The following is a 14,258-nucleotide window of genomic DNA, read 5'->3' as shown; positions in this document are numbered from 1 at the left end:
ATCAGGAGGAATGATGTATAACGCTAAATCAAAATTAAAGTTTCAACAAACCTTACTTCCCTTTTGAAGACTGATGACAACACTGTCTTTTCTCACAATAAGACAATAACAAATTCACTGAATCTGCTTTCTTGAACATTAGAATCCCTTCATTAGTCTGATCTCTGTTTTCAAGTTGCATGAAGAGGTGTACTCCCATTAAGGAGGGCCACTTGGTTCTTTTCCCTCCTGGTTAGCACAATGAAAGTGAATGTCTCTGGAACGCTTCAAAGCTTGCATTTTATACAGGAAAGATATTTTGGATATATTGAAGTCAACAGACAGGATTTCATCCTTAATTGCCTTCCAGGGCTAACAAGAACAATTCCAGCTACGTTACTAACATGATAACAACAATAATATGGCCTAGCTGCTAAAATGAGAGACAAAAGTATAGATCTTTATTCTTGCCAGCAGAATACTAAATTCAGAATGTTTGATATGCATAAAATTGCATAGAAAGTCAAAGTCTCTCAGTAGTTTTGCAAAACAGATAACTACTAACCCCATATTGTAAATGGGAAAACAAAGATACAGTTTTTACTGTAATTTGTCAAAGTTCAGAAAGACCTTGAAAGTAATCAAGTCAAAGATGAGACACTGCAGGCTCTATGTTCTCCTTGTAAACTGTACTGTTTACAACTAATACTACTTAACTTTGCCTTCCTGAAGACTCCTTATAACTTGCAAACTCTTCCATGCGTGACCAAACTTGCTAACAAATCCAAAATAAGATTTTTTTAAGATGCACACAAAAACCCGCAGCCAGTGCAGCAAAAGTGTTCTCTGTACACTTCACAGGCAGGGTTTGAGGCACTCCTATGCTCTTGTGGAGCAGAATAGGAATAAGGATGCTGTTAGTTTCAGGATGACCTGCCAATGCCAGCTTTACCATTTCTAGCTCACTGCTTCTTACACCCAGGAGACAGTGTTTGAGCAGCCTCAACCCCTTGAGCACAACATCACTGCCAGGCACACAGCATTGCTCTGTGACCACATGAGACATGATTGCAAGATACAGGCTTGAGCTCTGAGACACAGCCCTCTGAGTTCCTCCACTCTTAAGTGCAAGTTTGACTCCTTATCTTGCATGTCACAAGACATACCAAGTAATCATCATGGTCTGATCCTGTCATGCTCTACTGTTTCTTACTCTGTATTCTTTTTTCCATCTTAGCCATACAGTTGCTGGGAGAGGTTCCTTCTGCATATCCCTTCCCCACAGCTAATACACTGGGTTCAGAAAGAGTACGCTTGCAGTTCAGGCTTAGTATTCTTTGATGCCAGGAAGCTCACACAGACAATACAGAAGCCAAGAGCGTGGCTCCTACCAGCTACGCATGCCTGAAACATTATTAGATAACAACATAACATTATTGCACAAAAACTCAATCAAAGGAGCTATTTAACTTTTATGGTAGGTTTTAGGAGGTTTTTCCTAAGCCTTTGTGGCAAATAAGCAAGATGTGGTAAATAAGTGAAGTATCTAGACATCTTGCTTAAGACTGTACCAAAACTAAACAGTTGCAGGTTTTGGTTTTTGTGTCCCGTCCCCCCCCCGCTTTTTTTTTCTTGGGGGGGGGTGGGGGGCAGCATATGGGACACCATCTGTGAACTAAAAGGGAAGACTGTTAATGCTAAAACAGGTATAAAGCGTAAATGATTATAATAATACGCAGACAATGCTGAAATAAAATTCTGAGTTAAATAACTCTGATTCCATATATGACAATATAAATACAATTACTTTACAATTAAAAAATTCCATGAGCTTCTCACAGTACAGCTAATATATCCCAAACTTCCAAGAATCCATCTACATTACTAGAAGACTTCACAAAGCAGACAAGTATCAAATTGCAGTAAAAACATTTGGTAGACTAAAAGAAATCAAAGCATTTGTGTCAATTAATGCATCATTCACATTGTTAGATTCACAAACAAGAAAGAAGACTCCCACGTGCAAGATAAAACCTTAAACACAGAAATAACTAGCAAGACTGTCTTCTGAAAACAGAGCACAGACATCCAACAGGAGTGGTAGAATATGTGTAAACCTGATCAGCATCTCTTCTGAAATGTGCTACAGAAACAAGTATGATGAAGATTTGAATGCAAGTAAACATAACTGAGCACAAATAACATATGAATTCTTTGAAAAGGTCTTGCCAGTACCAGGGAATATTTGCAGAGAAGCACAAACCATGGAGTCAAAGCCATAAAACAATGGCTAGAAGAGCTAGCTACAGGGTGTAAAGTTGACAGGATAACTAATTTGATGTCACAATAAAAATTTCATGCAATAGTTGTGAAGATACAGTCAGAAAGCATCATCTATGTCTGGCAGATAAGGTAACCTAACATTCAGGCAAGTTTTGTCACTGTTATTTCAAAGACATTAATTTGAGGGTCCTTTCTGAAAGGGATACCAAGTCCCAAACACAAGATACTCATCAGGCAGATCGGGACTGCTAATTCTCTAATACACAAAAAGAGAACAGACTTTTCTGTAGACTCTGACATTTCAAAAATATGCATTCTGAAAATAATCAGCCACATTTCTTCTATGATAAAGGCTATACCAGCACTAGCTTGACCTCTTTACAGTGCTTATGTGCCACATACTATGAAACATGCTACTGACCCTGACAAGAGGGATTCAGGATAAATTCTTAACTGTCTTTAAGGATGAAAGATTGTGCTTGATCATTTTAAAAAGTTCCCAACTAACAGCAAGCCACAAATATGAAATACCAACTTTAATGAAAAAAGGTCTAGTGAGGCCAGTTGAACAGATTGCTTAAATTCATCAATTTGTTTGCATTTTAAAGTCACCATAACTTCACAATTATTATAATGGACAAACTCAAATTTCCTTCAGGTTAAAAGTCAAAATTCTTTTGTCACTTCTACAGTTCAACATAAAATATTTTACAGCATAGCTCTGGGAAATAATATAATGTGTTTCTACAGCATGTTATACAACTGAATGTAAAGATATAGTGATAAAACTATCAGAACGAAAAGGTTAGGAAAAATCTTGCATTCTGGCAGACTTGCACACCCCAAAAATGCATAAAGTACAAGTGAAATGCAATTATTTTTACTGCCTGAGCACTGAACTGCTGACCTACATTTTAACATCCTGAATATAGGAACAGAGATATTTTACCCAGGGATTCAAAGAAAAAAATAAAAATCTGTTGAGTTCCTATTCCTCATGAACACCACCAAATGATGGCAAATCAATAGCTGCTACTTTACTAACATCATCCTTTGGATCCAGTCAACTAGCATATCTGAAAAACCTTCCCAGAAGGACCATGTGGATACACAAATCTGTTTTAACTACCACCATCAAAACTCCCACAAACAACCTGGCTTTCAGTTTGGTTATGGGTAGAATATGAATCACAAAATCAGAAATACTTCATAGTAAGGTAAAGTCCCTTTCTGAAGCTATAAAATTCTTTGCTGAATTGTTATAGGGTAACTAAGTGAAATGAAAAGAATACAAGGTCATTAAATGAGGCATCATTTGTGCCTTGAGCTATGCAACAACTGAATTTATTCCTTGTCACCAGAAGGTAACTTCATTGCATTATTGGCAGAGCACCTTCCTTTCTTCTGTAGTACTCTATTCCTACAGCTTACTGCAAAAAGAGGTTTTTCAAAAAACGTTTTCAATTCCCCAGCAAGCATTCCATTCTTGAATGGTTTTTAAAAATTCATACAGCAGTGATTCATAGTCATGTAAGCACACTGAACTTTGAACTCTGAAAATCTTCAGCTCTAGCTCTTGTATTATAGATAACATGCATTTTTTTCTGTAGAGTTTCTTACAGTCTTTATCTGAATGCTTTAAAAGAGCCACAACATACAAGTTCGTGACATCATCCACATAAAACTGATTATAGGGAATGTAGGATTCAAATTAGCAGGGCAAGATTTATGCACAGTAAGCGCATGGAGTGCTTGTCAGACAGGAAGTTCAGTTTGCAGACGTAGGTGGGAAAAGCCAGAAATACAGAACAAGCCCTTGATTATCAGCAGCAGACACTGCAGGAAACCATGAAATAGAAACAATTCAGCACTTATAGAAGATGTCTAAAAAGTGTAAGGACATACACAATCACTGATTAGACAAAGGATTTAAAGCACTTGTACTTAAACATGATTTTATGATTAATTATGAACTTGAGCACAGTCTTAGAGTTGTGCATACTTACAAATGGATTGCTCATTCTTGAAGAGTCAGGGTGCTATAAAAACCCCGAAAAAGCGAGGCAAATCTTGTGAGGACAGGCACTAATAACAGAAGTGGTAACGAAGTGCAGAAGCCATGCAGATACGAAGTAGAAAGGTAACAAGAACTGAGACGGTTAAAAAAAAGAATAGACCAGAATGAGATAAAAGGGAATAACCTTTATTCAGGTTAATTCACAGAAGTCACATCCCTAGCAATCATTCACTTGAGGGATTCATATCTAAGAAAACAGGTAGATAACCAAACAGGAAATATTTCAATGAACTGACATGCAACCAAACAACTTGCTGCCCAAAATTCAGTTAAAACCAGAACTTAACTTGAACTTAAGGCCAGATGAACAGAAGGCATCAAAACCTACAGATTCTCATCACCTACAGAATACAAGGGGCAAGAGATCATTGGCTAGCTGAATAAAAAAAGACAAAATTGCACAGCTGTGTTCCAAGACTCACTTTTTATGACTGGATAACATAATTTCCCTGCCTTCAACTCTGAGGACTAAATCACCCAGTATTTGTGAAATTTTAGACACTCTAGGGATAGAAATGCAATAGGTGGATCCATTCTTTTCCTGACAGTCCTATTCGGGGTTCTATTTCTTAATGAAGAACACCTGAACACAATATTAAACACGTTGAAAGGCTCTTCACATGTCTTATACCTCAAACTCAATGTTCTCAAAACAGCTCTTCTCAGCTGTACAGAGGTCACATGAAGCTCTAGAATTAAAATCTGATGTGATTAGTCCTTGAAATAATTCAGCTTAGGTAGAAATGCATCTTACTTTACAAAAGTTGTTTGGTGGTTTTTTGGGGGGGGGTTGGGGTTTTTTTTGGGGGGGGGGTTGGTTTTTTTATGTTTTGTTTGGGTTTTTTTTGTTTTGAGGTTTTTTTTTGTTTGGTTTTGTTTTTGGTTTTTTTTTTTTTTTTTTTTTTTTTTTTTTTTTTTTTACACACACATCCTCCTTACTAGGAATATTTTGTCAAGTGTTGGGATTTTAGATAAGAAATAGAGTTTCCATTATGAAAAAAATAATCCATTATAGACTTCCATATTTTTCATCTCATATGTCCATACGTTCCATAAAGTTCTGCATGTTTGTCATCATGATTTGGCAGAGAAACAAGTAGAATCAATGCAGTTTCTGCAGTATAAAAATTCTGAATTTCTCTTGCTTCTATTTCAAGTCTCAACTTTCAACTTTTGGCAAACATCATCTGTCAAAATATCAATTAATCCCAAATATAAACAATTTTTTTTTTTTCCAGTTTCATAAAGGTTTTAGCATCATTTCAATCAATACCTCTTTCTCTTCTGGGCAAGCAGCAAAGTACTTAGCAGTGTTGTGAAAGAGAACTTGGTGCCCAGCACTTCATGGATGGAAGGCATCGGTCCTAGGGCTCTGGAGGTAGTTTGCTAACTGAAAACCTGCAAGTTATTTTGAACAATTCATAGAATGGTTTGGGTTGGAAGGGACCTTAAAGATCATCTAGTTCCAACTCCCCTGCCATGGGCAAGGACACCTTCCACTAGATCAGGTTGCTCAAAGCCCCATCCAACCTGGCCTTGAACACTTCCAGGGAGGCGGCATCCACAACTTCTCTGGGCAACCTGTTCCAGTGTCTCACCACTCTCACAGTAAAGAAGTTCTTCCTAATAGCTGATCTAAATCTACCCTCTTTCAGTTTAAAATGGTTACCCCTCGTCCTATCACTAGACTCCCTGATAAAGAGTCCTTCCCCATCTTTCTTGTAGGCCCCCTTTAGGTACTGGAAGGCCACCATAAGGTCTCCCCAGAGCCTTCTCTTCTCCAGGCTGAACCACCCCAACTCTCTCAGCCTGTCCTCACAGGGGAGGTGTTCCAGCCCTCTGATCATTTTTGTGGCCCTCCTCTGGACCGGCTCCAACAGGTCCGTGTCTTTCTTTTGCTGAGGCCTCCAGAGCTGGATGCAGTACTCCAGGTGGGGTCTCACCAGAGCAGAGTAGAGAGGCAGAATCACTTCCCTTGACCTGCTAGCCACATTTCTTTTGATGCAGCCCAGAATACGACTGGTTTTATGGGCTGTGAGTGCACGTTGCCGGCTCATGTTCGGTTTTTCATCCACCAATACCCCTAAGAAGTCCTCCTCCCCAGGCCTGCTCTCAATCCACTCATTGCCCAGCCTATATCCATGTTTGGGATTGCGCCGACCCAGGTGCAGCACCTTGCACTTGGCCTTGTTGAACTTCATGAAGTTCGCACAGGCCCACCTCTCTAGCCTGTCAAGGTCGCTCTGGATGGCATTTCATCCAGAATTCCCTGCAGTCTGCAATGAGATGGTATTCCAGTTCATACTATCTGCTGAGAAAATAAAGTTTTGGGTTCTCTCTCACTGTGGATTCCTTAAATCCTTCAGTACTGTCCTTGGATTTTGAACCTAATAAACAAATTCTTCTCTTCTTTTACAGCAAGTCCTCACTCTTTAACCCCCCCAAGTCATCCCCAATTCCTCTGGATCTAAGGGGACAAACACATTATAAATTTCCAAATATCAGTTTCATCTGTCTTTATACATAGTCAGAAAAGGAAACAGACGCAGAACAATATTTTTTCTCATAACCAAGCCAAAGCTGACCTCAAATTTTTATACTATGACATTCAGCATCTCCTCCACTTTAGCTCTCTGTACCTTAAGCTACTGTTAATTCAAGGGCCGTCACGGTGTGGGCCTTGCAATAGGTCTGTTGCTATGTTGCTATCTCAGCTATATAGGGGCTTCTCACACAGACCTTTCTAAAGCCCTGCTCTTGCTGCATGTTAGAGAAGCATATTCCTCAGCACAAATTATTACTTCAGAAAAGGTTTCAAATCTGAACTTAACACACTGATTTTTGTGTATGACACTGGCAAATACCAACTCCCGGGTTTTGTTTGGTTGGTTTTTTTTAACTACTCCATTTATTTTAGTAAACTTGAGTTTGCAGCAAGATGATTACAATTCTACCTGGACTTAGAAGGCATACTTTTCTTACATTAACCATGTTCTTGCTTCCATTGTAAACTTGTGCCTATAACAGGGTTTTTTCTTAAGTCCTCTTATGAATCTCCTTCCTTCAGTAATTTCCATCATATCTTACATAGTGTACAGATCAGATGTAGTCACCAGAGCTTGTACAGTTCCTTTCACCAGAGAGAGCATGCATGCACAGTGAACAGATCTCCAGCTACCACATTACCTACCATGAAGATATAAAAAAATAGCACCACAAGAAATAAAAAAAACCAAAGACAAACAAAAAGTAGGCTAAAAAAACCCCAAAATGCATACTGGAAGAAATTCAGATTTCTTAAGAGCTGATAGATACTCTAACACTGATACTCTTAATAACAGAGGGCATGTTAATCTTAATTTATACAACAGGACACCTAAGCAGATCCTCTAGAGAAGTTACCAGAACACCTGCAGATACATAGCACATTTTAAAGAGCAATGCAAGGCTATAAATATGCATGACATGACCTCATTCATATTGTTCTTTCACAGGACTCAGATCTTTAGTTCAACAAAAAAAAGGAAGAAAGTAACAAAAAGAGGAAGGACTGTCTTTTGGTTAAGAACTGGGAGACAGGAAACCTGGATTCTATTTTTGGCTCTGCCACTGAAGTCCCTTATGGCAAACTTTTTCAGCTTTAGGGTATCAAGAAAGTGATTTTGAAAGATAAAATGCTACAAAGGACTTAACCACAAGTACCTAGATTTGAAAGGCTCATCTACTTTCTCTGCCTCACCTCCTTCATCTGAAGCAGTGATAAAAATTCTCATCTATATCCCAATGATGATGTAAACTTCCACCATAAACCAACATAATAATAGTATTAAAACCAGGAAAAAGAAACTAAATATAGACACCTATTAGGTTTATCTTCCTGGCCCTCATACTCAAAGTATTGACCTTTTATAAACAAACAAAAAAAAAACCCCTTTAAATAATCAGCATTGCCCTTTGTTTGTATGTGAGTTGAAATTATAACCTCCAGTATCATCTTTCATTTTTGAAGCTGTAAGGATGTTTAGACAATGTATTAAACGGTTCAGCAGTATTGCATTTCTGAAGATCAGGAAGACAAATTCTCTCTGCCACCACCCCCACTTCATTTTCAAGAGTACCTCCAAGATATACAGCCCAAATTTCAACATTTTTCAGCAAGACGAAGGTTTTTTAGGTTTGGTTTTGTTTGTTTGATTTTGGTTTTGTTTGGGGTTTTTTTTGTGGTGGTGGTGGTTTTACCCAACTTCTGTAAAAGGCCTTCCTTTATTGGTTTTTTAAAAATATGTCTAATCATACTGTATTTCTCACAATTGCAATACTGAACTGAATATATAATCTGAGAAGAAAAAAGCGTCCTATGCCACTTTTTGTTATGAGTACTCTTTCTTTAGCTGAATCACTTCAGATTCAGCACTCCACGTTAAGTTTAGTTTACTGTCCAATACGGAAAGTACAAGAAACCATGACTACAATGAAAAAAACCTGTGTAGATTACAATTTTAACTTAAAGAAAACAAAAGGCCAATGAACCATCATCACACAGGAGGGGGGACAGGGACAGAAGAAAAAGGCAGCTTCTTTTTGCATTGGCTTTCCCACCTGGAAAAACTCACCAGAAACATGGAAAAACAATACCGATAGAAAGACGTGAGGAAAGGGTCATGACATTTTTCAAATGCTATACTAAAATAACTCTACTGCAGAATGGGGATATAGCATCTCTAAGGAATATACACACCCTTCAGATGCTATAGTGAACTGGCCATCACTGATGGCAACAGATTTTTTTTTTATGGTCCTGTAAAGTGATTTATATAGGACTACTGACAGTTTTTGGAGAGTAACTAGATAATTTTTTTTATAAAAGTGATCTATTTCCAACTGTTTTCTCTTCTAAGAGAGAAAACTGTCACTAATTGTAAGTTCCTAACTCATTGAAACAGAAAATAAAGTTTCTGTAACAATAATTTGTTTTTTCCTCAGGATACTGTATAGTTTTAAATACTGCATCCATAGCAGTCTAGATGTCAATTAGAGAAAGTAGGTCTGACAGTATGTTAGAAAACCACTAGCATAGTGACTCAATACTCCAGAGACTTTCCAATACAAGCTGTGATTTCCCACAAAATCTGAGGAGAGAGAAGAGTGTAAACAACAATTCACGCAGCACAGAGACTTGGTTTAAGGCCCCAGTTCTAAATTCCTTATACGGCCAAGATAACTGTTGACTTTAATGGCTGCTATGGAAACACTTGGAATCAGTTTGTATGTGTATGGTACACTTTTCCTATGTAGACAGATATTCTTGCTTGGGGATGTGTCTGCTTTTACTTCTGAAAGATTCTGACCTAAACATGAAGCAAGACATGGTTGTGGTGCTACACAGGACTAAGATCCGTGGGATTTGTGTTACCTTTTCCCTGTGACAGCACACAACAGCAACTGCCTTTAAGTTAATTCAAGTTCCTCTCAAAAAGTGGGAGCATGAACTGGAATCCTGAGACAGGCATACATCCTAGGCTTGGTTACAGGAACAATAAAGAATAAATAATACTTGAATCGTGTTAGTTATTTTGAAACCTGACTTAATCCTTTTAAATTCCCTATAGGATCCATATCACTCCTTTCTCTAACCCAGAGAAACAACTTAATCTCACAAATTCAATTTCTTTGGAAAAGCTATTATGTTGAGCGTTTTAAAACAATACAAGAAAAGCATTTTGTACAATTCCTGGCCTTTATTGATCTAGTCCTGTCCTGGTTTCGGCTGGGACAGAGTTAACTCTCTTCTTAGTAGCTGGTACAGTGCTGTGTTTTGGATTTCGTGCGAGAATAATGTTGATAACACTCTGATGTTTTAGCTGTTCCTAAGTAGTGCTTATCTTAAGCCAAGGACTTTTCAGTTTCCCATGCTCTGCCAGCAAGCAGGTGTGCAAGAAGCTGGGAGGGAGCAGAGCCAGGACAGCTGACCCGAACTAGCCAAAGGGGTATTCCATACCATAGAACGTCATGCCCAGTATATAAACAGGGGGCGGTTGGCCAGGAGGGGCAGATCACGGCTCTGGCATCAGTCAGCGGGTGGTGAGCAATTGCATTGTGCATCGCTTGTCTTTTCTTGGGTTTTATTTCCCTCTCTTTTTTTGTTATAGTCATTTTCATTACAATTATTATTATTCTTAGTTAGTAATGTATTTTATTTTAGTTATGAAACCGTTCCTATCTTAACCCACGAGTTTTACTTTTTTCCTTTCCTCCTCCCACCCCACTGGGAGGAAGGGAGGGGGAAGCAGCTGCGTGGTGCTTAGTTGCTGGCTGGGGTTAAACCGCAAGTCCATACTTGTGTTCTTTCTGCAAAATTCTTAGGGTAAACACATTTCCTCATTTTCATTTCCAGCCCTCCCTGTGCCTTCAACCTGTCTGACCACTGACAACTTCAGTCTGCCCATCTTGTTACATGAGCTTTCTCTGAAATAATCCTCATCAAAAGGAAAAAGGATTTTCTTTCAAAATAAACATGAAAAACAAGAGCTTCATATTTATTTTTAAATTTCACTATATAGAATTGCTCTGCTGAGCCAAGCTGTTTGCCAGAACATAGTGCTTGCTATATGGGACTTCTCCATATCACTTCTTGCACTAAGATACATCGTAGTGCGGAGTTGATGTCAGGTGGCATGGTTTTGTTCACATAGCATGGCAGAGTTCTGCTTCCCTGAACGCAGTAGAACTGAGCTGCCGGCAGTTTTCTTTTCCAGAAATCTCTAGCCTACAAAATTCAATGCTTTTCAGTTCTATGATGCTGTTACCTTTGAGTGCTGCATGCATTATTCCTACTCCACATTTCCAGTTGCTAGCATAGAGAGTCTGCAGATAGTTTCCCCATTTATGTATGGGCAAACAAAACTTGCCGCCATCAACCTGGATCACCCCTTGCCATCCACAGGACCTACTGCCTTTGGCTTTGTTTGCAGCTAGTTTTCTATTACAATAAGAAGCTTCACTGGCCCATTTTGCAACCTAAGTTCCTGGCATAGCAGTTGGCTTTAACAACTTCTTTGACTCTTGATCCAGGATTCAGCTTCTGGAACCCATTAGTTATCACCAAGCAATTAACCTGGATGTCTGGCACCTTATCTGACTATTGGGTTAGCCTGAGCATTTCCATAGCAAAGTCATTAGTCTGTCTTCACAACTGTGTGTGTGTCTGAAGTGATATTTCATGGCTCCATCCCATTGAAGAAAATTAAACTAATATGTAAGAGAGGACACCTCATTGCTGTTTATACTAGTCCACTCCATGCTTGGCTATTCAGGGCTTCCAGGACTCACTTATTTCCAAAGCAAGTTTTGGCTAGAATCTAATGAACAGTGCTGGTTACCTTGGCACCTGGGATCCCCAAATTATGTTCCTCCACACAGTATTTCTTCCAGAAGACAATATATTCGTATGGTCTTACTGTGACTGTGAGCTTAATGGCATTATGAAAGTATCTGCTGGAAGACTCAGGTAGGGAAAGGTAGAGAAATATCAAATTCCTGATGAATAAAAGCATCCCATTTTGAGATTACATGTCAGTAGCCCGTTAATTACAATAAAGAATTACAATCTGACCTGAACAAAGAAGACTAGGAGAAAGACTGAAATTTCAATCCTTTTTATTTCTGATTTTACTCCTGCATTCAGCAGCCCCCACTCCCTCAAAAAAAAAAAAAAAAACCACCAACACAAACAGTTGTGCCACACATCAAGACTGTAGTTCAATGAGAATGCAGGTTATTGCATTCATTATTCATTTTTTTCTTTTCATAGAACCTCCATTATGCCAGAAGTGAAACTATACTACACAGATACAGCTACTAGATGCCAACCAACAGCCAGATTTTAAAAACCTGTTGATTAGTAGAGTCACCAATGTCTCCAGTCCCACCAGGGCACCACAGAGTGGAGAGATTATACTATAACCTTCGCATCATTACCATAGATACACCTGAAGAAAGTCAACCAGGTTAAAGAAATTTATATTTATAGTTTTCAGCAGTCTTCAGATTGCAGCAAGTTCCAGTGATATCCATCATGACAAAGAACTGATCCAGTAAATACAGCCACATCTCTACTGCAAACATGTTCATCCATTTAAAATGACAACTGCATATTCATTGTCATGATTTACCAGACTTCAGGTATATGAATTTGCAAATGCCTTGAGAAATGCATCCCAGGTTTCCACATTAATTCTCAACATTTTGTATGAACATTACCTAAAACTGAGTTTAAAAATGATTTTTAAGCATCTTTGGATCCTCAAAGGAAAGTGCAGCTGCAGCCTTAGAGGCACTTAATCACTCATGTCTGGGTGACAGAGTGCACCACTTACCGCTGAACAGGTAACTGAAGGGAATCTAAGTGGTCCTCGCCCTTAAAAGCCATATTTATCCTATTATGTGCACTTCTCCATAGGCTGGAATCTAGAAAGAAAATAAACAGTCACTTAGCAAACATAGGGAAACTCAGGCCTCTTCAGTCCAGGGTGGCATGGCATTCTCCTACTGACCTGTGGAGCTAACTCATTAAAAACAATTCAAAAGGCTTCTTTTCCTCAGGCTACCACACAACTCCAGCAGATAACCAAGGCCATTAAGTACATTTCATGGCATAAGCAACATAGTGTTTGCATATTCCTGAACTTCCTGGACTACTGCACAGGTCAGAGCCATCTCGGTTGAACATTTCTGAGTTAATATCGATTTATTATTTAGCCTCATTTATTTTGAATTAACTTGAACTCTAGAGGAAACTGATTTAGTATGATTGTAATTCTTCAGATTATCAAGAGAAAGCAAGTGTACACTCATATGATTTCAGGATCATTTAGTACTACATTTACAGAAAGGCTCTTGATGTCTAAGTTACTGATTGGATCCTTCCATGTTAACTTTATTTTTCTATCGGTTTGAAATGCTGTACACATCTTTTTCCTCCATGTTTTTCCTTTATACCTGGTGACCAAGAGATGCATCCAAACACTATTGTACTAGAAGGAGGCAAGAAAGAAGGAGAAAGAGACCCTCCTCATTTTCACAAAAAGGAAGGGTGCTGTCTCCCTCCCTCTTCTTTTAATTAGTCCCATCTTACATTAGGGCATTACCTACTACAGCTCAATGCATATTCTCAACAAAAGCCAGAGAGGATTTATTCTACCAAGAAAGGTGAAGTCATTCCCACTCACCCACATGGCTAGAGGAAAACTAACGCAAAATATTTGCAGGAAAAGATTAATCCATGACTCAAGGAGAACAAGGAGGAGATTAATCAATTTGGAGGAGGAGACAAGAATAGTGGGGAAACGATGCTTTCTTAGATGTGAAGAAAAAACTGGGATCAATGGATCTCACTCGGAGGAAATACTTGACACAGGAAATTAATGCTGTTTGTGTCACCAACTGAGGCTGAATGTTTTTCATGTAGCCAGTTATGAAATTCTGCCATTTGGTTATTGGCTACATTCTGCAAGCTGAGTCAGCCAGCATTTAAGATATTTGCCACTCCAAATTGCTCTTAATTGTCACGGAGTAGTCCTCAGTATCTTTCCTAGCAAACTGATCTCATTGCTAATGCATGTCCTTGTTTTTTTTCCCAAGATCCCACAAACATTGTCCTGAGTACATAAAAGTATTACAACCAAAGTAATGCATTCACATGCTCTGTCCACTATCAGCAGATTGCTTTGGTAATGGTGTCGTCCTGTGTTCCTCCCTACGCCTCAAATTTTTCTGGAAATAACAAACTTAATCATCTTAGTCCATGCATCTAGTGAGGGAGTATATTGAAATATGGGAGAAGAATCTGTCTAGAAAAAAAAATAAATAAAAAATAGGCAGTTTAAGTGGTACCGAATTCTGATTTTAAAAGATTGCAGAT

At 38.6% G+C, this 14,258-nt stretch overlaps 1 protein-coding gene across 1 annotated transcript in view; it reads right to left on the bottom strand.

Annotated features, from left to right (window-relative positions):
• The window catches only part of INSC (INSC spindle orientation adaptor protein), a 139,715-nt gene that overhangs the window by 90,827 nt on the left and 34,630 nt on the right, over positions 1 to 14,258 (bottom strand). The window contains exon 2 of the mRNA XM_050897501.1: positions 12,715 to 12,805. Within this exon, the coding sequence (XP_050753458.1) occupies positions 12,715 to 12,767 (53 nt within the window). The 5' untranslated portion in view covers positions 12,768 to 12,805. The remainder of the gene's footprint in view (positions 1 to 12,714; positions 12,806 to 14,258) is intronic.

This window comes from Gymnogyps californianus, chromosome 5 (genome assembly GCF_018139145.2).
Source record: "Gymnogyps californianus isolate 813 chromosome 5, ASM1813914v2, whole genome shotgun sequence".
In the NCBI taxonomy this organism is placed as follows: Eukaryota; Metazoa; Chordata; class Aves; order Accipitriformes; family Cathartidae; genus Gymnogyps; species Gymnogyps californianus.
Note: the sequence above shows the minus strand (reverse complement) of the source record. Positions and strands in the feature narration are given on the sequence as shown.